A 24,104-nucleotide genomic window follows, 5' to 3' on the forward strand; every position below is an offset into this window, starting at 1 on the left:
ACAAGCACAAAAGCCGCCACCTTATACGTCATACGTACAGCGCCGTGACAGAGGAAAGAATAGACACGCCATTACACCCACAAAACCCCCCCAATATAACCGGGGGGCCCCTATAATCCACATGCCATATATGTCTACTACAGTCCAAACGTCGAGTGCACACCTGTACATACATCTGCATTCCCCGAAGCGTTTACAGGAGCACACGTGAGCAGCCGGTTAGTCCCTAGAGGAGCGCAGGGAGCTAAGCGAGTGGGGCTCTTTAACACTAAGGCAGGGAGGCCGAGGCCCCCGGGGGCCCCGCCCTCCCCTCTGTACACAGCGGTCCCTTGCGGACTTCTCGGCCGCCGCTTCTCAGTCACAGTAGATCTTGTACTTCTCGCTGCAAAAAGCCGACGGGCCTCCCAGGATGCCGTTGGGCATGGCGCTGTTGAGCTCGGGGCGGCCGGTGCCAGAGCAGGTGAGACTCTGACTTACGTGGGCGTGGCCGAGGGTGAGGGTGGAGGCGGCGGCGCTGGCGGCCTTGCTGCGGGCCTTGACCCGGCTGGCCGTGCCGCCCCGCCGGGTCTCCTCGTGGTCGAACTCCAGGTCCTCCAGGCGCTGAGTCAGCGCCAGCTTCTGCTGGATGGCCATCCGCAGCAGGGAGTTGAGCGTCTTCTTCTCGTCCTCCGCCGCGGCCAGCTGCCTCTGCATCTCATCCAGCTGGGCGACGTACTCGTCGCACCTGCGAGAGACGGACAGACAAGACGAGAGAAAGCTGCAAAGTCAGGAACATGTTTTTTGTGAGGAATATCGGCATTTTTTTTACACCACCAATTACACTCGAATGAGATAAAGTGTCTTTTTTCTTTGCTTTACAGCTATTACAACTGCATCCATGATATGCACACCTGAGCTGCAAGACTAAAACAACTGAAACCCAAGGACTTTCCCCGTGACCTTTCTCCTGGCGTTTCTCTTGCCACCACCAGGTGGCGCCATTGATCCACACAGCACAGCACCAGCAGAGACTTGCAAGAGCTCCTGCATCCTCATCAACTGATGATCTCATCAGCCATTGCTCAACAAAACTCCACAAACTAAAAATCAACAACCGTGGCTCATTTTTGAGTCATTTCAGCAGATGTTTGATGAGATTTAGAGACGACTTTCTTGCTTAGAGATCTGACGCTCAACTTCATGGCTTCTGCCTGTTTTGAGGTTAATATGGATGCTGTTGAATGGTATAACTACCATTCATGAACAGGGGAGACGTCTCAGCGTACAATATGAGGAGTGTATGTGCGGCAGAAGTTAAGAATAGATAACACACACACATAGGATGAAAGCATTGACCCAGGGGTCACTGAGCAGATCCTTCTGTGCATCAACAGCCTGAGGAGGAGAGTCAGAGAAGGGAGATAAACCACGTCGGGCGAGAGAGGGATACGGTTCATCATACTGCTCACACCTGATCTCCACTTTTCCAGTCGGAGTGAGACTTTAAATCGATCTCTTCTGCCTCACATCTCTGTGCACATTGGCACTAAATATGGCAGCTGTAGTGCTGCACTGCGACATCATCACCCATCTCTCTGGGGGGAGGGGGGGCTGTAAGGCTGGACAGGTACAGGAAGTGGGTCACCCAAAGAATTTTTTTGGAGGTGGGGGGGGGGGGGGCTACATCTCCACTCTCCATCTGCTGTCGGCGTGCTCTCCTTTCATTTTCATGCCTTTCTCCTTCGCTAAACCGTTTCCTGGTTTTCATCACCTCCCTCTCTCATTCATCTCTTTCAATCACGTCCTCTCTGCTGGTTCTTATCTCGCCTCTCCAGCCTCTCTTTTCCTCCCCTCTCCATCGCCTCCTCGCTGCTGTCACTCTCTCTCTCTCCCCGTCTTAGTCATGCCTACTTTCTGTGTTGCTGACAAAGCCGTCAGACATTCTCCAGTAATGACTGACACTCCTCTACGGAGGGAGGGAGGGAGAAAGGGAGGTTGTTGTGTTCGCCAGCAGCGCCGTACTTTGAAATTCGAAAATATTTGAACTGCTGTGTTAGCCTCACCCTTTTCTCCTTTCTCTACCTGGCGTTTAAGTATTTACTTTATTTGGGAACACCCCAACCTGTGGCGACTCTTCACAAGCTCTTTTATGCTTTGAATAACCACAAGAAAGCCGACATCTTCACTATGTAATGCAGTTCATCTGTTGTTTGCTGAAGCCGTCCTTTTCTAAGCAGGCATGTGAGATGGAGTGTTATTGTTTTGCAGTGGTTAGTGGCTGATTGAACTTAGATGTCATGTTATGGTTGGTATGTAAACTTCTATCCAATCCAGTCAAATTAGATTATTTCTAGAAGCTGCAACAGGAAGTTCAATCCCCTCAACCCTTTCTTGTCTTGAGAAAGAAAGACCAAAAAGAAAAACACCAGCGACCGCAGATGTTGTTGCCGTGTGTGTGGCGCCGCACGTGGTTGTGCGCAACTTGAACTCTGGCCTCGCCGGACCACCATACAAACATAATTCATACGCTCTCCAGTGTGTATGCAGTTTGATTCCCAGTGGGACACACACCCGGACAATGGGGGATCAGCGCTGCTTCATTAAGCCCAGTATGAGACGGGGAGCCGGCGGGTGAGTGTGAGGGTGGGGGCCGGTGCGCCTTCAGAGGTCTCGGCCTCTCCTGCGTGGGGGGTGACAGGGCGAGTGTGGGTTTTTTTTTTCCCGGGAAAAAAACAACAACAGAGGAGGCTATTCTAGAGACTGGAGAGACACAATGGGAGGCTTTCGGGCCCCGCTGATGGTCTGAAGGGGGTCGGGAGACAGTCGTCATGTTCCCACCGCTCACAGACGGGCGCTTGTTTTGCTGCAATTATTTACGGAAGCCCACAACATTTATGGCTGCATACGGAAACCTCAGCTATTGCTACGTTCATGTAAACAAGGTTCAACAATCAATATTGATCGACACAAACACAGAGCCTCTTCAGCTGTTGTCTGGAACTTGATTGGTCACGGAGAGGGGGGGGGGGGGGGTATCAGAGAAAGAGAGAGAGAGAGAATGAGGGTGTAGATTTGAGGAGAACATGTGACTTGGGTTAATAGTTTGACTGTTTGAGTTGAGAGCATGCAAAGGCATGTTTCTAGGAATGTTAGCTACATCAGGGACTGCAGCTGGAAACACACACACACACACACACACACACACACACACACACACACTTCAGAAGGTTGGGTGTAGAAATCTCAAGTAACTCTATAATCTATGAGACCTACACATTTTCTTTCACCTCCACCCCCCTTTCTTCTCCTTTGACAAAGACCACACATTTGCAGCTGAGACTTTTCCACGTCTCAGAAATCCACCTTTACAGAGCAGCAATTACCATGACGTTAGGCGCCTGTAGTGGGCTTTAACTTAAGGCCCGCCCCCTTCCTCTCTTTCTTTCCCAGATGACTAGAGAACCCGGGTGTTTGGCTGTGAGGAAGGGCGGAAGGGGGATATAAAAAAAAAGGGAGGGAGGGGGTTGTGGGAAACCTCGCTCGGCCGAGTCCCCCGGCCTCTCAATGAGTCCCCTGACCCGGCTCTGTGCCGTAGAGGACAGAATTTACATACCAATACGTGAATCCCAGAAACAGACCGAATGTAATTCATGCACAGGCACAGTGACGGGCTACTGGGCTTTTCTGCAAAAACACATGCGTTGATGCAGGCGGTAAACAGCGGGCTGTGATGTGTTGTCATTATCTTAAGCCTCTCCGGCTAAAAGAGGCTTAAAAGACACAGACGATTCACAATAGATCTGCGTCTTCACAGCAAATATGATCTCACACCTCCGCTGCACTGCGATGGGAACAATGACACATGAAGGAACCCACGGGCCCCGAGAGGGGGAACCATTATGGCATTAGCAGGAGCGAGATCCGGTTCCCTCTTAGCCCAGGTTGCTTTTTGGTCCGAATGGTTTAGCGTTACACCGACGTCCTCTCACTGTCTGGCTCTGCACTGCGCCAAAAAACAACAACATGACAACACACACACACACACACACACACACACACGTATTCGCAGACGGAGGAGTTTTGCTCCCGTTACTAATTTGATTAAGACGCTATAAGGAGTTACAGCGAGCACACGTCAGGGACAGGTATTGAAGTACTGTGTGGGGAAGATGAGGGCGAGGACCTGCCCTCTCCACCTCCACCTCTCCACCTCCACCTCTCCTCCCTCTGCACAGCTTGAGGAGACACTCGAGAAGAGAGCTGTGCATCCACTGTGGAATCACCCAAATCAAATCTAAAAAACACACACGTGCACGAGCACTTATTTTCTTACCTTTTCAAATATGCACAACACACACACACAATCACTCACACACAAGCAGGGTGTGAGCACTTAAGTCTGCTGCATGTTGAGGGGTAAATGTGTAATCCAGACCAAGAGGAGGTGGGATTATGCACAGAACCTTTGACCGGCTTCTCTTTGGAATCAGAACAGATTAGTGAGTGTGTCAGCCCATCTGAGACACACACACACACACACACACACACTAAATCACTGGTCAAAAACACTACTTAAGTGACATATTTAAATGATACCCAGATTAGACGCCTTCTGTTCTCCTCAGTCGGTATTGATGCCTTCCTGACCGCGATTCTCCAAAACAAACAATGTAAACATGCCGTGTCACAACAACACTGAGACGTGGCAACCGATGGATTACGTTACGATTATATTCCTAATCTTTAGTTTACTTGTCTATAATAGAACAACATGTGGTCTTCTGTGTTACCGCTGCCTCTCCGGTTTTGGGATTCCGGCGAAAACCATGTCGGTAAATATCTGCTTGTGTGACGATATGAAGCTCTTCTTACCGTGTGGCGAACATAGCTCGGAGGGAGGAGAAGGTGGCGGCGTCCTCCTTCAGGGCTTTGAGCTCGTTCCTCAGCTTCATTATGGTCTCGCTCACCATGGCCTTCTCGTTCTCGTACTTGCTCTTCAGATTGGCCAGAGCGACTTCGGCCGTCTGTGGGTGGGCGAAGAGAACAAAAAGGGTCAGGGCAGCTGGAGGGCGTCGGGGGAGGGGGAAGGGAAGGGAGGGCGGAGGTATTTCCTGTCGCGAGAAGTCTGTTAATATGGACCATATCCTCTATTCCAGCAGACTGCGCTTGTTATTGGTAGCTGCTGCTCGTAGGTGTGTGGTTTATGGGGCGCTTTCATGTCTGTGCACTAATGACTGACCACACATGCACAGCAACTGCATACACAAAGTGTCTTTGTGCTTCGGGGGAACCCCACAGATAACCCTCTGGACAGCTGGCATCATGGCCGCCGCCTCCACCAGTGTCTGTTAAAGATCTCGTCTGCGATGCATTTGCTGCGACAGCTGAATGGACCTGAAATAGCTGACCACTCCTCCCTTCTGTTTTAATAATAAAACCGACACATGTTTGGGAGCGACGCCCAGTTATTTAACCCGACGTCGAACGCACAAAACAAAGACAAAGACGACCGACCTGCTTGTTGGCCTTGAGGACGGTCCGCAGGGTCGCGATCTGCTCCCTCTTGGTGCTGAGCAGAGACTTCAGCTTGAGGATCTCCTCCATGCAGGCGTCCTTGTCCTTGTCCGCCACGGTGCCGAGCTCCAGGGAGGCCACCCTCTGGCGGGACAGCTCCGTGGTGCGGTCCACGGCCAGCTGCAGGTGCTTGATCTGGTCCCGGATGATGGCCACCAGGTTGTAGATGTTCATGGGCTCGCGGCGGTGCTCCGACCCGGGGGACGGCAGCGAGGAGACGGGCGAGGGGGCTCCGTCGCTGGAGTCGGTCTTCCAGGGCTCGGGGAACAGGCCCTTGGTGAGCAGGATGGGGGAGCGGCGACCGCGGACCTCCGGGCTGCTCCGCCCGCCTTTGCCCTCCTTGTAGAAGTCGAGCATGACGCGGTTGGGCGTCTCGTTGTTGCACATGCAGACGTGGTTGTAGAGGGTGGCCAGTTCTTCGCTGAAGGTGACCAGCTCGTCCTGCGCCACGCTCAGACTGCCCTGGGACTCGCCGGCCACGTCGCTCAGCTGAGGACGCGGAGAGAAAAAGGCGTCAGTTACACGCGTTCGTTGGTAAAAAAACAAAACAAAAAACAAACACAAAAAAAAGGCAACATCTCACCTTGAGCACTTCCTTCTCCAGCTTGGCCTTCTCCTCTCTGTCCGTGTGACTGGTCTTCTCCAGAGTGGCCAGCTTCCCTTCCAGCGCCGTGACGTCGATCTCCAGACGGGTGCGCACCTCTTCGTAACGAGACTGACAGGCCTGGTATTCTGTCTTCAGGGTCGTCAGTTCCTCCTTCAGCTCTCCTGCTTCAGACACAGCGACCTGTGCAACGCAAGAGCCGTGGTTGAGAATATATATAGAAAAATGTAGATTTTCTCCCGTCTTTTCTCAGCTATAAAGGAGACCGGTACCTTGTACTTGCACTCCAGAATCTCCGGCCCATTGATGTCCACCTCGTAGTAGTCTCCGTCTTCATTGCTGTCGCGCTCCTTCTCGTTGTCCAAGGCCGACTGGCGCTCCTTGCTGGCCTGGAGCTTGCGGATGGCGGCGAGGTTCTCCGTGAGGCGGTTGACCTTCTCCTGGTGCTCGGACAGAGCGCCGTTGGCCTGCTCCAGCTGCTTCTGGGAGTCCTGCAGGGTGGACAGCAGGTTGAGCTTCTCGCGCTCCATCTGAGGAGAGAGGCGGAGACACAAAGAGCGGTGAGACGCGACGTCGTCACACTGTAAAGAAAGTACAGAACTCTCCGCTTTGCTGACTTCAAGACGTGAATGATTCCTGCTTTCGGAAACAGATCACATAAAAGCCAGTGGGTTATCTGTCAGGTAGTAACTCTGCACACTACCAGGCTTCTGTGTGCTGAGGTATGTGAGGCTCATTGGCCGGCAGCCCAGCATCAGAGTCAGGATGACCTTGACAACGCTGCTGGACGGCTCGTCTTACACACGCACGCACACACACACACGCACACACACACACACACACACGCACACACGCACACACACACACACAGTCGTGCTGAGGGAAGCACAGAGCTATTTATTTCACAAGCTTATCTGCATTTATTCCTGATGATCAGCCTAAACATTCCTTAAATCACATGTTAAAACACAGAATATGAAGCGCATGGCACTTTATTGCGTAAAGCTTTTCATGTGTCAACGAATATCTAGATAAATAACCATGCAGTCATATATTTACAACATGGCTTGTGGGTAGGCAACACAAATCACTGCCCATGTTTCTGCTGCAGAACGTATTGGATGTTGTTCTACATCACCAGGGACTAACGGGGTGATATCCGGGGAGCGGAGGTGGAGGATCGATCATCGAGCTCTGACTCGACCTAATGAGACGCGGCGGCAGAGGAACAGAGTGAGCCTTAATGAGTAAAGGAAGCTTTTCGTTCGCTCTGCTCTGATTCCTGCCTGGAATCTGTGGAATTTGATATGACCCCGGCCTATCACACACACTGTCACAGTAACTTTGACTTTCCTTTATTAATCCAGCAAAAAAACCTAATCCCTTCGACCTCAAAACAATGATTACCCGCAGGTTCCCCATACTTTCTGGTAGCCATGGAGCCCAATGGAGCGTGGCCCTGGACCCATGGGGTGACGAGCCAGCAGATGGCCGGTCCACTGGTGCCACCACCCGCCGCCCAACGAAGGCCGAAGAGTGTGTGTGTGTGTGTGTGTGTGTGTCTGGATTAACTCTGCTAGAAGGGGATTTGGATCCCTGCAGCCGGTCACGATCTACTGACTCGCTCACGCTATAAGTCACACCTTCACCCGACAGGCCCAGGCTTGTTGGCTGTAATTACTTTGTGGTCACCAATCTATTCCCATATCAAGAGTACCTAGAGATAGCTTGATTGCTCTTGACTGCACACACACACACACACACACACACACACACTGCAGAAACAAGTCACTTACGCCCCAATCTGCGAGGCTGCCGTCAATTTAACGACCGTTACTTATCGGTAGAATGCAAAGTTCTGAATCATTTAAAGTGGGGTCGTAGAGGTCAGCGATATCTTTTACTGTTCAGCGGTGAAGCACAAACCTGCATCAGCTGCTGTTTGAGCTTCTGGATCTCCGAGATGTTGAGCTCGCTCAGCAGGTCGTCCACGAGGGAGGGCGCGGGCTGGAACAGCTCGTCCTTCTTGGGCGCGGCGGGGGCGCGGTTGTCGCAGGTGATGGCGTTGGCCAGCTTGGTGAAGCCGTTCTCGTATCCGTGGAGGGCGTCGTCGTTGTTGGGCTCGGTGCCGGCGTCGTCGCTGAACTTGAGGCCGTCCAGAGAGATGCTGAGGGGGCTGCGGGGGAAACGGAAGGGGAGCAGAGCGTCGTTTGGTGTGGTCCGCGTGCGCCTCGTTTGTGTGCTTTTTATTCATTGTTTTGTTTTTGTACCTGTGACAAAGCGTGTCTCCAATGCTCATGTAGTGGGAGAGCTCTTTCCTCAGGGACGCCTTCAGCTCACGCTCCGTCTTGATGGTCTCCAGGGCCTCGCCTAGCTGACGCTCGGCGATCTCCTTCAGGCGGATGGCGTCCTCCAGCTGGCTGTTGAGGAACTGAGTGTCCTCCTCGAGACGCCGGATCTCATGCTTCAAACCCTCAAACTCCACCTGAGGAAAAGAGGAGAGAGAATAAATACAACTAGATGTCCCTGCAATGAAAATGAGCCTCCTGGCCGGCTCGTGTGTGGCAAACCAGCTGGATCAAAAAGAACGGCATTATTCATAAAGATCATGTTAATTGAGGACATATCCATTTCCCTTTCTAATTAGTTTTAAGTTAATTGGATTGGGGAACCCTTTTTATATGGGAGAAGTAGGAGCCGCTTTTGTTTTGTTTCATGCCCTCTGTGAAGAACGTAAAGAATGAGTCCAAAGAGGGCATATGGAAATAATTAACAGCTCAAGCATAAAAGCTGACATCAAATGGAAATGTCCTACATGGAAATTCAGCTCTTGTTTTATGTTTGCAGATGTGCGAAAGGGGATTTAAAAAAAAAAAGGTCCATTCATTTGACTAACACCATGAAGAGTTAGAATCTGGGCCTGAAGAAGGAGAGCCGCTAAAGAGTCTGTCAAACACTTCTACAACCAGACGGCAGCTGCTTATCTCTCTGCTGTATCAGAGGACGTTTTTACAATCATAATTAAATCTGAATATTAAAGCGCTCATGTCTAATCAGTGCAAGAAGGAGAGCCGATGAGTGGGAGGTGGAGGGCCTGGAGGGCTACTAAGATGCTGTGCATGTGTACTCGGTACTTCAGCTGTTAGTTTCAGGCTTCTTAACAGAGTACACGTGTACTTTTAATATTCAGATAAGTATGATAATAAAAATGTCCTCGATGAATGTTCACACGCCGCATTTCTTTGCTCCCTCAAATTCACCGTTTTAAATGTAGACGTGCAGAAGGCGCGCTCAAAAGAGAGTGAAACCGGCGGATATCATATATTTCATCCATAAATACCAGTTTACTGTAAATACACGGAGGAGGAGTTAATCATTTTAGTGAAGGGCGAGGACGTCACAACATCTGGTGGAAAGGTCAGACAACTTGACATCAGACAAGTGGAGCAGTAGAGCGACAGTGAGGGATTTACTGGGCAGGAAATCTATTTATCTTTGTTTTAATTGTGTTTGGTTTAGTCAGTGCGGCTTACTGCTAATGCACCACAACTGACTCGCCGTCGTCGTCTCAGCGTGGAGGTTTTGATTGCTTAGTAACGACAGGCGCAAAAGTCTTTTCCAAGAGTATTTGTATGTGAACTGCCCCTAATTAAGCCTGAGTAAGAAGGTAGTAAACCAAAGAGCTGCATCCCGGCTCCGTCCTCACCTGGCTCTGTTTGAGCGCGGACACCTGCTTCTGCAGCGAGATGTTCTCCTCCTCCAGCTCGGTGTAGTCCTGCAGCAGCCGAGCCTCCCGGAACTTGTACTCCTTGATGTCGTCGCGCAGCTGATTCCTCTGGAGCTCCACCATCTGGCTGTTCTGTGGGGCCGAAGGGAGGAAGACGAGGGAGAGAGGAAGAGTTGTCAGAGACCACGACTTGTTTGAGTGTGTTTAACGCTCCAAATCATGCTAGATAAGAATGGGCTCCCATCTGCCCCAAACCAGTGTGTGTGTGTGTGTGTGTGTGTGTGGTGCCAGGTGTCTCTCTGGGCAGTGAGCCACAAGTGTGCCAGCCTGCCAGCTCTGATGGCACAGAAACTGAAGCCTCCTCATCTCTCTTGTTCAGAAAGGCATTCACCGGCCGGGGAGCTCTAATGGGCTAATTCTCTATTGAGGAGTGAGATGGGGCTTTGAGCCTCCAGTGAGAGACCAGGACTGATCAATGCACATTGTAGAAATCAGAGGTAATGCAGAAAGTGTCTATTACTATTATATTCACTATGTGCGGATATTTTTGAGCGTGTGTTACTGAGGCAGACAAAGAAATTCTGTCGACTAATCCATTAGTTTATTTCAAGACAGATCTATAAACCCGAGTTTCTCAACAAAGCATCACGCATTTCATGGGAATAAATCATTCAGCGTGAAAAAAAAGCATCAACAACTCAAGAAATCTCTTCAATTTAGACAAAGAAACGACAGCTTGGCAATATGCCGATACATGTAACGTGATGTAAAAAAAGAAAACTGTTAACATTGTGCTCAAGCTAGTGCTAATGTTTGTAAAATACCGAAAGTGCAGCTGTCTCTCTCTTGCTGCTCAGGAAAGGCTTCATCAATTATATAAAAGCTAAGAGAGGTCAGAGACTGAAGCCCCACTGAGCCACGACCATCGCCCTGTTTCACCCTCCGTCCTCCTCCTTTAAGGTTTCGACATCCCCCTCCCATCCCCGGCTCGTCCCAAAACCATTAAGCGCAGGACATTCGGGTGATGGGAATCTTAGCCGACGAGTGTCAGAGGATCAGCAGAAAAAAAGCTCTGAAGTAAGAGGACACGCAGCCTCTTGGAGCCAAGCGACTAGTAAGTATGTGTGTGCATGGATTTTATGTGTGTGTGTGTAAGTGTGTGATGCGTGTCTTTCTCTCGGGAGAGTTGGCAAATATAACCCAACACCAGCGGGACAATTAGCCTCCCAATCCCCTGCCAGGTGGCCCCTTCCTCTCCCGCTGGGACCATGTGGTCGGACATCACTTCACCGGCCACAGGAAGTCCATCCTGAGAGGCTTTTCACTTGGCACACTTTGTTATTGATTTCAGTGTTATTACCTATTGAAGGAGAGCGGATGAGAAGCTGGTGGCGACTAGAGATGGCTTTTAACAACCAGAAGGGCCACTAGTTCGATCCCCTTAACAGTGATGTGCTCAGTTATATACATTACCAGCAGCTTTATTAATAACCACTATTTCCATCTAATATGACTCAGGAGACAACCCAAAACTATTTGTTTCCGTTACCCCTCTGTGCATTTGATTTACTCGCTGATTTAACACCATGTTGCTGATGAGGAGAACACACGTCCCTCGTTTGCTCGGTGTAATAATTAATCAGTGTGTGCAGAGCCGCGTCGACGTTTGAAGGCGCATCAATATTCATCTCCTGAGCGTGGGCGTTTGCTGTGCAGAGCATTACTGCATAATGCATTACAATCCTGATCAGTCCTCCCACTAAGCCTGCGCACTGTGCGCCCGACTTCTGAATCTGAATTTTAAAATAAAATCTGTCAAACCATTAATAGATCCAGATATTCCAGTTGTAAGCTTTGGACCATCAAACTACATATATACACAATTATCTTATTAAGAACATCAGCTGGACTAATCTCTGTTTTTTTTAGCTCCACAAAGCCGTGCCAGCTGGTTGGTCCGGGTCTTTTCCTGGCCGGGGTGATGTGCCTCAGCTGGAGGGTCAGCGCCGTTTGGACCTGATGAATACGGGCCGCCGCTGAACCCGATTACCATCCTCCTCCAATCTGATTACAATGCATAACGGGACTCGCCCTTTGACCTCGCTTCCACATCCTCTGAGACTCATTGGGGGTTTACACCGAGCTGCTGTTTGGCAGAAGCTGATTTGAGTAAACTCGCCACGGGTTTTTGCGGCGTATAAACAGCATTTAATCATGAGGAGCGCGCTCACCTCTCCTGGGAATGTGTGTAATATATTGTGCCGTGTGTGTGTGTGTGTGTGTGTGTGGGGTGTGTGTGTGTGTGGGGGGGGGGGGGGGGGGGGGGTTATATTGAAGGCCACCAATGTAGTGAGGAGCCTTTCATGAGTGTGTGTGGTTAACGATGACCCCCGGCCTGCTGTCACTATAGGTGACGTCTAAACAGCTGCTCACACACACACACAACACACACACAACACACACACACACACACACACACACACACACACACACACCTTACTGTATGAAATCTACCGCTTTCAACTCAGAAGCTTTCTTTTTGCCATTAAACTGCTTTTGACAGCACAGTGGGGGTTGAGCCATCTTAAATCCATAAAGCTCCAGAGTTATTTCTCAATGTGTTTGAGCCGCCGTAACCTCGACTTCTGCGGTGAAACCGCTCCGTCACTTAGCGAGCCGCGGTGGCAAAGTTTCAGGCTTAACTCGAGTGTAGATTAGGGATGTTTTAATGCTTTGTTGAAGGCTCTTAATAACTCCAGAGCGCCTTTTTTTTGTGAATATGGATTTCTGCAAATCCACACCAGCTTTTTACCCCCTTGGTTTAGTTCCCTGGAAAGTGTGGCCCAAGACTGTATTATTGATGTAATAGCACAGACAGGCTCAATATAAATATATATATTTGTATCTTTTTTTTCCTGTCTTGCACTCTCACTCCACTGACCTCGTATTCACTCTCATCCCACTTTGCACTTCAGTAAAATGCACATGCACTGGATTCCTACAAACTACGACAAAGTGCAGGTCAATACTGCCGTTTTTTCTTCTAACCCACTTCCTCAGCTACTTTTTCCTAATACCACTGACCTCCATTTTGCCTTTCCACCAACATTTCTACTCTCATTTTTCCAACCCCAACCTCCCCTCCGTGTGTATCAGTGTGCTTTTAGAGGCCACGTACCAGTTGGATGTCTTCCATCATATATCTATAAATAAAGAAGTGGACAGGGACGGCCACGTTCACTTCTTGTGATATTGTGATCCAGAGAGCTGATGAGATAAACAACTTGATATGTCCTGCAGCACGCCAAGGTCACGCCAGAATGAGTTCAATCTAACTCTACCAAGCTGATCACATTGCAGGATTACCTTCAGGAGAGACGAGAAATGAATCACAGACGCACTCCGGCTCAACCCCTCCCCCAGTGTAGGCTGAGACAGAGCAAAGGAATAATGAAGCTCAGGGGCCCATCGAGTTGAGAATGTGGGTGAAAGCAGATCTGCTTTTATCCTCTTCTTCGCTGCAAGCAATTGTCACTCTTCAGCCTCTATACGCAGACTCCATCACGGAGACAACACACCAAGTCAAGGTCACACTCTTCAACGAGACAATTAAAAGCTAGAAAGTGAAAGGAGCCTTGTGGGCGCCCGGCTGATGGTACTTTGCCCACTGTCACTGTTGAAGAGCCCGCAGGGTGAACATGTGCCTGCATGCACTTAACGGCGAATTAGAGATTTTGAGGTCCTTTGTAGATGAGAGTGGAGAGATGTGCACGTGAGAATGTGGACGCCCATTAGCCGGAGTGAATGTGCAGGCCTGTTAGTGCGTTTGTTGATTTATTAGGGTCCATTGATCCGGAATGGGAGACCCGTTTGGCGCCGTGAGCCGGGGGGCTTAAATCAAGATCGACACACTGTCAGAGCTTCCTTTAAGCCGATACCAGAAGGGAAACATTATTAGGGATCAATAGCACGCCTTCCTAAATATATGTTAGAGACGCGCCCCTCTCGAGTGCTACACATAGCCATCAATCTGTGGGACGTCGCGAGCCATTTGAGGGTCAAACGTGACAGCAGTGGCAGCAGAGGCTGGTGCGAAAATGTAGTTTTCACACCTCTTCTTGTCATATTCCTCATCTCAGTGAGTCGTTGTCCTCAGAGACCAATTTTTCATCCTTCTCTCTGTTTGTCTTTGTATTACTGCCCACCCCCCTCCAACCAGCACATGACAGGAGGTGATCCGTCTTGGCATTAATGTCAGGAGGAATAATAAGGCAGTCGACATCAACGCCTCAGAGTCCTCGAGGAGTCCCGTTGCATTAGCCTCCCGGCAGACGATCAAACAAAGAGCAGCCGTCCTTGGATCTTTTCCATTCAACTCTGACCTTTCCACGATGAAGGTAAAGAGTCCGACGTGGAAATAGAGCAGCAGCAGAACGGACATCGAACCCGTTTTTTCCGCGGTCATTTGACGAGGAAGATAAGAAAATGGCGATTGTTAAATGTATGCAATTTAATCTCTTTTTCTAGTAACATTACTACTCCGGTCACCTCAAAGTCCAAGTTCACGATTTGCGCTAATGTAGGTTCAGGATATACGAAAGGTCGCAACGTCAACGATGCACGTAAAAATGGCCGCCGCGTTCCTGCTGCGTTGGATTGAATGGGAATGCCGTCAGCGTTGCAGCGACAACTAAAAGTACTGCTCTCGTGTCGATCTGCTGAAAGCCTGCAGCCATGCACTCCACTCTCATTTATTCTGATTGCAATAAATGGCCTTCCTCTCAATGAGCTTCAAAACGTCTGCCCTCCTCCTCTTCTTCTTCCTCTTCCTCTTCCTCTTCCTCCTCCTCCTCCTCCTCCTCCTCCTCCTCCTCCTCCTCCTCCTCCTCCTCCTCCTCCGACCTCTTGAACTCATCCCATCCATGCAGATGACCCATCATCCCCCGTCTCACTTCCCCGTCAGGTGTTTAATCCGCGGCACTTAAATTAAGGGGAAAGCCTAAAGTAGGACAGCTCCGTCCACCGTGTCAACGAGGTGGGAAAACCAATCATGTTTAACATTTGAATGGCCTGCGCGTAATGGTGATTGACATAAAGCACAACACCATCATTCATGCCTGGTACCCGTAGGTGAATAATTTCATGACGGCAGCTGTCGTTAAATGGCGAGAAGGCGACAACAGCATCCTGAGTGATGCACGTTGTAGAAAGGAAGTACTTGCGATGCTGAGGTGGAACTCCTTTACATGTTTTATGAGTGTTCGTATCTTTGGCCCTGCTGGGTAGTTTCCTCAAAGGAGGCATGTGATGGGGATTCCCATTCTGCGAGGACAGTGGCAGCCATCACTGTAGGCACATTCCTCTGAGGACATGCGATTGAATTTAATGAAGTCACGCCTATTATAGTGCGCCTCCTTACACTGTTACTGGCTCTTTGTGGAGGTTTAATCCTGTCGACTGCAGCGTAGCAGTGAAATGGGTCTTATCAGTGCTCGGGGCTGACATTCGAGTCTTTGGCAGGGGAGGCTGCCTGGGAGGATGGAGCGTGATGTCAGCGCTCAGCTGGAGGGCTGGAACTAAATGCTTGTGAATGAACTCTACAAAGACGATGTTTGGCTTCCAAATCTGTAGAATAATGACATTATCTAGTGATTAATGTGGGAACAACACACACACACAGAGACACGTTTGTACGCCTTCTTTCAGCTGTACTAGAAAGCTCTCACCCGAAAGACAACTTAGCTTTCCAGAGGAACCTCGTAGGAAAAAAAACCACTTTCAGCCACAAACAAACGGAAACAGTTACAGCACCAACTGTCAGTAGCATTCCATGATGAAATCGAGTTATCTAATCAACCGCCTGACTCAATATTATTAGCCAGGCTGTCCCAGAATAACGAACCCAACGGATTTTAGGCCTCTTTTCTCTTTCGTACCGTTCCCATCGTCTCCTCGTGCCCCCTCCCCTCCGCTCTTTCTCTCCCTGCCCGGGCTTTTGGGCTAATTTGAAACCCGGGAGACAAAAGGCGTCTTTCATTCCCAGCCTGGTCACAATGCCAGCTTCAGAGCCCGGGCTCCCTCCATTTGTCTGCCAAACACACTCCCTTTAGCACCCACAGAAGTACCATTAGAAGGGTGTCATTATCTCTCATACGTGGGCCAATTTACACTCCGGCCTCTTTTATCTGGCCAATTAGAGCTGACTGCTGCATCAGGGTGTTTACACTGGGAATGGTACCTGCAGGAAAGCCATCATAGAGACCACCAGGGCAGAAATGTGAGAACCACCGTATTCCCTTTTCTAAATAATATAAGGAGATTTAAGAGGCATAATATCTTTGTCGAAAGTAATAATGTTCAAGTTGACTCAAGTTTTACACTGGATAAGTCGTTTTCTGTTTCAAAAACAAAAAACACGTCTGCTAAAGGCACATCTGGCTTCTATTATGCCCAAATTGTACCAACGTAGATGCAGAGCTGAGCAGCAGCTGACCTAATTATAGTGGAATGTGGAGCTTTCCGGAACTTAAGTCGTTTTGAGGGACATGCCGTTTTTTAAGTCTTTTTTTTTTTTTTTTTAAACTAATCTCAGTAAGAAACGCTGCTGACATCTGTCTCAAGCAGCGAGTCCTGCAGCTGCCTGCCAAAGATTTGAATTACTGGAATTACCAACTTGACCTGCAAAATAGAGGACTCAGCTAAATCTGCTGTGCACAAACACGGGAAGATTTGGAATAGTGACGGGTTTAACTACCACGCAGAGAGAGCATTATACGGAGAGCAGGGATGAATGCTGGATTTGGTGCAAGGGTGGAGAGGATGTTTTAGCACCTAAATGCAGTTGTGGTCCAGAATCCATGCACAAGTTATTGAACTAAGAAAACAGAGAAAATGGAGCTCCTTCCCGGTGCAGTGTGTGATCTACCGAGACCCGTGTCGAATAAATCAAGTTAAATCTAACGCGAGTCGTCCGTTCCTTCTCTTCCCACATTGCCAACCCCCTGAAACAAGTTGCTACTTCAAAGTTGCTCGTCCGTCTTTAGTATTCCAGCGGTTGCACGGCTGTCAAGGGAGCGTGGGCCAAAGGAACGGTTCTGAAGGTGAGCGAGGCTGATGTCAGATTCTTTTCTTTCCTTTCATGTCTCTCCATCTTCAAAGCCTCGCTCATCTCCCAGTCTGTGTGATTTCAGCCTGCACGGCTTTCATCACGCATGCATCTCTGCACTGCACCCCCGTCTCTTCTAATGAGGTCAATTAGATGTGAGTACATGTAAATGGCAGCAGTGAAGTCAGACTTTATCCAAAGTGGGGCGCAGACAATACAAAGGTCAGGGAAGCTTAAGAGAGTAAAGTATGAGAGATGTCTCCTGGAATCTGTGAAGGCAGTGCTCAGATTTCGGGACACGGCTTGCTCTCAGGTAAAAGGCCGGTTTGAGGTGCATTTATAAATGAGGCGTGTCACTAATGCCACAGCTGGGGCGACAGGTTAAGCACCGTTGTCGTTCAACGGTTCACACTCATTTTAAAATAATAAAATCGATGAATTATTAACGTGGAGTCACGCCATCTTTTGGACCGTTTCCCGTTTCCCATGGAATCCGTGTTCCTCTTCAATCCGTAATTAGAACTCCACCCTGCATCACAATGGGATCGCGTGAGGCTCGAAGGCGTTGACTCTGCAGTTACACCCTGGATATTACAGGCCTGGACAGCAATATTCAAAGTAGCAGAGGAGAATGAAGATGCAGTAAGTATGCAGCATTTTTTTTTTTTGCAGCTTCAGACAGATTAAAAAAAACCATCAACAAACACGACGCTTGTTCTCCACAGCTGCAGGCGAACAGCAGCAGACGGCCTGTGCTTCAACTGAGAAGCGAGTTCATTTTCAAAGTATTGACGCAGGAAAACGACCACCAGGAAACAGCGTCTCCTGATGAACAGTAATCCTCTTTGAACGGACTCTACCCAGCCCTCTTGTTGACACATCATGTGTGTGGTGTGCATTAGTAGCATCCGACGACACCAATCCTGCTGACTGAACTGCACACAGTGACCCCTTTCAGACACACAAAAAACTGCAATAATTCCGGATGCGCGACTCTCACCTCTCTCATCTCCTGGGAGATGCAGTTCAGGCGCTCGTTCTCAGACTGGGTGTTGGTGAGGATGTTGCGCGCCTGGCGGTTCTCCGCCTGCAGCTCCAGGACCCTCTGCTCGTAGTAGGCCTCCTTACAGGCCGACTCCTGGATGAGAGACTCCTCGCGGCTCTCCCCGTCCGCTGCCACCTTCCTGTGGTTGGAGTAGGCTTGTCCGAAGGCCTGGAGACGAAAAAATGTGTTATTGAGACGCTGTAGTGTCAGGAAATATGGGCTGATATGTGTTGGATTCCCTGTTAATACTACATTACTATTTGCATATATGTGAATCAGGGAAAGAAGGAAAAACTGTAACCAAAAAAAAGTTTACTTGTGACACTAATCTAAACCTCCCAAAACACTGCCGTCTCCCCGTAGAGATAATCAGCCCGGCTCCATCTGGGCTGCATCATCCCGTCTCCCCCCCGCCCCCTTCTCTCCCTCCCCTCCCCGCGGGACGCTGGCCTCCCCCGTGCACGCGCTCCGCAGTGACCCCACAGATGGGGACGCCAAACAAGTGGAAAGTGGAGCAAGCGGTGACTAGTGTCTGGGTGGTCATGCGAGGCCTGTGCTCTAATGCTCTTTAATGCCGGAGAAGATCATAGCAGAGTTCAGGAAGGTCAGCAGACATTATTTGACTTTTACGGATTTATTAAATTAATGGAGATTTAAAAAGAGTGCGCGAGACGTACCGGCTGTTGGGAATATTCTCGGTTAAAAAAGGGCCGAGATCGGTCGTGTAGTTTGTGCAATACCAGAGATAGTTTCCCTATAAATAGCGCTGCCGCCTTAACTCTGACCTTAATTTATAAATGGCCTGCGAGAGAGAGACAGGGAGAGCGAGACCTCAACTGCAGCAGAATCTCAGTCTGCCACAAAATCATCATCATCTCCCTGATCACAGATTCTTGCTCCCCACTCCCGTAACCACCAGTGAGGCGATGGAAATTCAGATTCTCATCGCGGCTCACGGCTCAAGCGGTAATCTGAGGTCACCTGAGGCGCTGAATCTGACCCCGTTTGCAGCTGCAGCTCACACACACACACACTCTCTCCACTTTCTCTTTCCACCGCGGGATTTTTTTCCTCTCCGACTCGCTGCATATCGTGTTAATCCCAGTAATTCCTTTAGAGAAGGAAAATCTGGAAACTTGCATCAGTCGCTCTGGCCTACATGTAGGATTTACACCAGTATGTAAACTATTCCAGTGGGTCACAGAAGTGCGTGACATTATGTTTCTTGCCGCGATATCTCTCACGTTCCAGGAAGGAGGACGATGAACAGATAAACGCTCACGCTGCGATGCCACGTGCGTCATTTAAAAGCAACGAGGGTCCCAAACCACACATTAACTGAATCATTTCACAAGACTTTTTCATTTTTTTACAGATGAACTGACAACATTTGCATCCAGCTGCAGCAGCTCAAATATCGACTGAACCGACACACAGGAGCTGAAGTTAGTCGATGGATATGGTTGATTCACATTTTATGTTATTTTTTGTAGCCAAAATGGCAAACATTGCTTAGTTTGAGCTCCTCGGCTGTGAGGATTTGATGCTGCCGGTTGTTTTACGCGACGAAGAATCCCAAAACCCAATGATGTTAAGAAGAAAAACAAGCTATTTGAGGACATTGCGTTGCATTTAAGGGGAACTGTAACGGAATTGAGAAAATAATCTGCAGATTAATTGAAAATAAATAGTTAGTTGCTGCCCGACAACACAAATTGACTGGACCAGCCGTACTTAGTATATAACTGCTACACAAGATGGACACACACGTGTAGTAAACATGGTGTCCTAACCACTAAGAGGTGCTTTAACAATCTTAAAGCCAAGGTTCATATTGATGTGTATTGTCAGCCAACGCGCCTGTCAATAAACAACTAATGTCAGTAACTCTAGATAAGAGTATCTTCCCAAACACCTCCCTCAATCTCACCGGCAGACAACAGGAGGCCGCATTTGATTAGACACTCATAGACGGGATTAACCCAATCAGAAACCAGGGGAATCCCATCATTATAATCTCTGTGTACGGTGGATATCGAAGCGACTCCGATCAATCCAATCCAAGAGGACTGTCCTTTGAACATAAAAAGTAGAGCCCCGAGGCAAACATCTGACCCCGTGGCCTTTTAATCTCAACTCCCCAAGCGTGTCAAGTCTCGGCTACCTTTAGGGAGGAAAGAGGCGCCGCACGCGACCGAGCCGCTAATCCCACAGCGAGCTGCACACCCGATTCATAATGCATCTTTAGCTTGCCATATGCCGCTTTTTTTTCCCCTACATGAGAGCGTGGATTATTAATCTCTTGCAAAGCTAATCAAAAGGCAGGTCTGAAGTCATTAGCGCGCTGTCTGGACTGGATGTACTCTCAGAAGGCTTGGGCGAACATTGTGAGGCCACAAGAGCAAAAAAAAAAAAAAAAAATCAACAATTAGTACATCGCCCGATTCCAGATGAGTGCATGTATGGCGGGCGGAGGTCGGACGCCCTGCTGGGCTGCTCTTCATGCTGCGAGCTGCCATGCGGAGATCAAAGCACATAATCACTGACCAAAAGCACCATGTGGTTGAGTGCAATTTATAAAAAAAAACGACACCAACACCTCTGCTCTGCTCTTAGTTCTTTTCCTCTCAGCAGTCAGGAGGGTTTTCATCACTTCCTCCTACATTGCTGACGCCACAACAGAGACTCCCTGGTCATAAGATCAACACATGGTCACTTATATAAATAAAGACTCTTTGATGGGTGCATGAGTGCAGGAGTTTAAAGAAGTATGTGGTTGCTACGCCTTCTGTTTTTTTTTGTTTTATCCTTTAGCCTTTTATCAAAACACTGGTTTCTCTGTTAATTAGCTTTTTCACAGCCAGCGCGTTAAACTCAATCCGCTATCGGTCGGTTTATCTTTCACAACACAGCGCGACTGCTTGTGTTCACATGTTATAACCGCTGCGTTGTTCTAATCTGACCAAAGGAGGCAAGGTCCTCTGATTAGAAGGTGATATCAAAATGACTCAACGGCCGATCACTTCTTTCAGCTATGTGATGGCTCTAAAGGTTCCCTGTTCCCTCACGTTCAACGCCGAACATGGTGAAGGCCGTTAAAGCAGAGAGAATATAAACAGGTCGCACGGTTCACCGCGGTTTTCCATGCTCAGAATCAGTCCTCCTGCGCACGTTCCTCTGATCCTTTGAGTCGAGAGCACCGGGGCTCGAAACAGATCGATGGTGAGAGTCTCAGAGGCCGTGTGCAGCTCAAGACAACCGAATGGAAAAATTCTATTTTTGCTGTTTCTGTGGCATGAAGAGAGATCAGAGAGTATCCAGGGATCGGACTATTTCAGACTCTGGGGTGGAGAACAAAACCACTGGGTACATTGAAGTTAACACACACACACATACAGACACACACACCATCTGTACACAGGACTGGATTTAAATCAGAGACCAGGATTTCAATCAATACGAGGTAGTCCTCCTGAAAACCTTTGCCTTAAGCCCAAAACCCAATTAGGACTCTCTGGATTTGGATGCGATTCTTCCGTCTCTGCTCCAGCTCTAATAACCTCATGGTCAAAGTCTCCATTCAGCCCCCTGTGGTCTCCAAGCCTGGATGTGATAACAAAGTAGAGACGCAGACCCAATTTTGATAATGCTGAGATGCTAATCTCGCTGTAGGTCACAGCAGACATGCAGTGCTGCGCAACACCAGGCGACAACAACCTCGAGGAGCAGAAATATGAGACGAGCGTGCGTCTGCTAAGACTTGTGTGGACGGGAGTGGGCAGATGCCGAGCAGAGATTTCCAGCCTCTGCAGCAGCAGCAGCATTCTTGGGCCATGACAAAGAGCGCCTGTGACGAATGCCGAACAGTACAGCGCTATGTGGTTATAGATTGGGTTAGCTAGTGCTGGAGATGGGGAGATGGGGTCAGGGTCGAACGTCCCAAAGCAGTGTTCCAGCAACACCGAAGACTTTTCTTTGCGGAGAGGAGAAGAGGCGGCGCAGGGAGAGAGAATAAAAACATATCAAATAAAACCACACACACACTGAATGGACTCCCCTGCCTCGTGAATCACAGCTCACGTGGACTCGGTCAGTGATGATAAACAGACGGCCTCTCCATCTCTGCTCACAGGCCAATGTGCAGCCAGCGACATAGAAGGGCCCGACCGCTCCGAGGTATGCGCCCGTTCTATATTTAGCTGTCCTTTATCAACTGTGGAGAATAAAAAAAATTGAATATATCTCTCGAGGCGTGAGCTGAAGTCGTGCGCGTGACCTAGACCGCTATTCTAGACTCACGCTATTTGGCGAGGACATGTTAGAGCTCCGTGTTGTGTGTCGCATTGATGCAACGTGGGGAGGAATGCCAACTCCGTCACGCGGCTGTGTATCCTCGTATGCTTGCTGATAAGTGCATGCAATGCCAAAGCCAATGACACTCGCTGTAATGAGTAACAGAGAAGCTAATTATTTACTTCAGACTTTACTCTTCAGTAGGATGGAAATTGAAAAGACTGGGATTCACGTTCATCCCTTGGAGGTTATGATTAATAACTCTCTGCTGGTTTGAAATCTCCTCCTCCTGTTTTACTCAGTGTCTCACCAAATCAGCAACTCCAAATTTGGAGCTCATAAAACAGGGATTTACGATGGTAGAATTATAGGAGGAGATGTATGCGAGTCTTTATATGTGCCAAACTAACAGGAGGAGGGAAAAAATAAAGAAAAAAAGAGGCGAGAAAAATGGGAGGGAGGCAGAGATATTAGCTGTTGCCTGGCACAGAGCCACATTGATTCACTGCAGAGAGCCGTTGGTTTATTATTCTCTCACACACACACACACACACACACATCCCATTTCCACTTTTCCCAGCATGCCCTGCAGCCAGCGGTACTGCAGCACCTGGTGTTGCCGTGTTGAGTCTTGCTCTCGCTTGTGAGATAAAAAAAAAAAAAGAGCGCTCAAAGCCTCGTAGGGGCTCCACCAACACCGGCGTCGTCGAGGTTAGAGGAAAAATAGTTTTACGAGATGTTTGTTTCTTTAAAAAGGAAACGATTCCGCCTCGAGTGGACTGGAGCGGTGTGCTCTCATCGTGAGATTTAAAAGAGCGTGAACCTCTGGAAGAACCCCGCCTCAGATTGTGGATCTTCTGAATTGCAGCAGGACGGAGAAAAGAGAGGACGCCAGAAGGGACGGAGCTGTTGGGAGACACATGATCAAAGCACACACACACACACACACACACACACACACACCCTGCGTACGAGCGAGGCACTAATCAGACTCATGAGGCCCTTTACACGCCTCGCTGAAGAAGTCGTCCTCAACCATAATAAAATAAAGTCAGAGTAGCCTAATTGGACTGTGGCAGCTCACTGATACAAAACCTCTACATGCATGTTCCCTGCTTTACATCAGGCTGTGATGAGTAGTTAGTGCTTTCATCAGCTCTCGCCCGGGGAAAACTACAACTACTTCATATTTTATTCCGACTTCACCTCGGCCACTAATCTGCATTAGGAACTCTGTGTGAAGTCTTTGGTCAGATCAAAACTCAGAAATGATGCTCATCTGTATTCATCGTACGCCAAAGGCGAGGGAAAGATATGCCCTGTATATAAAAAGAAAAAGGTGAAACACCTGCAAAGGGAAGACAATCGAGCCGCCCACTGCCATTATGGTGTGTCGGCCTGAAGGCACCATACTGTGTGGGTTGCTCAATGACTGCTATTACGAGGTAAAAACAGTCATTATGCCTCCGGCAGTGAGCTAAAGAACCTGAACCTGCACACAGTTTATGTAGCCTTCACAGTATACGATGTACGAGGCGAACGCAGCTTTTACATGCGCCAGAAAAGGAATTGTCATGAGAAAAATGTTCTTTTTAATCATCATAAAGCTCATGGGCTCTAACGGTGACAGCTCCTGAGAGTGTTTCCTGAGGAAGGCTTGTCTCGACTTGATTTTACTGTTTTTGTTTCTCTGTACGGGCGAGATGAACCACATGTTTTTAAACTTCTGTCTTCAGTATTTAATCTCTGCAGTCATATAATCACAAGGAAGCAGCTG

The 24,104-nt window shown here is 48.9% G+C and overlaps 1 protein-coding gene across 2 annotated transcripts in view; it reads right to left on the minus strand.

Annotated features, from left to right (window-relative positions):
* Positions 1 to 354: 354 nt before the first annotated feature.
* The window catches only part of bicd2 (BICD cargo adaptor 2), a gene marked incomplete at its 3' end in the record, with an annotated part of 34,015 nt that continues 10,265 nt past the window's right edge, over positions 355 to 24,104 (minus strand). For both annotated transcript variants that reach the window (XM_079225747.1, XM_079225748.1), the window contains 9 exons: positions 17,990 to 18,202; positions 9,864 to 10,016; positions 8,428 to 8,642; positions 8,084 to 8,333; positions 6,430 to 6,687; positions 6,137 to 6,340; positions 5,494 to 6,042; positions 4,852 to 5,003; positions 355 to 724 (listed from right to left, as the gene is read on the minus strand). In XM_079225747.1, the coding sequence (XP_079081873.1) occupies positions 355 to 724; positions 4,852 to 5,003; positions 5,494 to 6,042; positions 6,137 to 6,340; positions 6,430 to 6,687; positions 8,084 to 8,333; positions 8,428 to 8,642; positions 9,864 to 10,016; positions 17,990 to 18,202 (2,364 nt within the window). The remainder of the gene's footprint in view (positions 725 to 4,851; positions 5,004 to 5,493; positions 6,043 to 6,136; positions 6,341 to 6,429; positions 6,688 to 8,083; positions 8,334 to 8,427; positions 8,643 to 9,863; positions 10,017 to 17,989; positions 18,203 to 24,104) is intronic.

This window comes from Taurulus bubalis (assembly GCF_910589615.1).
Source record: "Taurulus bubalis genome assembly, chromosome: 11".
NCBI classification, from domain to species: domain Eukaryota; kingdom Metazoa; phylum Chordata; class Actinopteri; order Perciformes; family Cottidae; genus Taurulus; species Taurulus bubalis.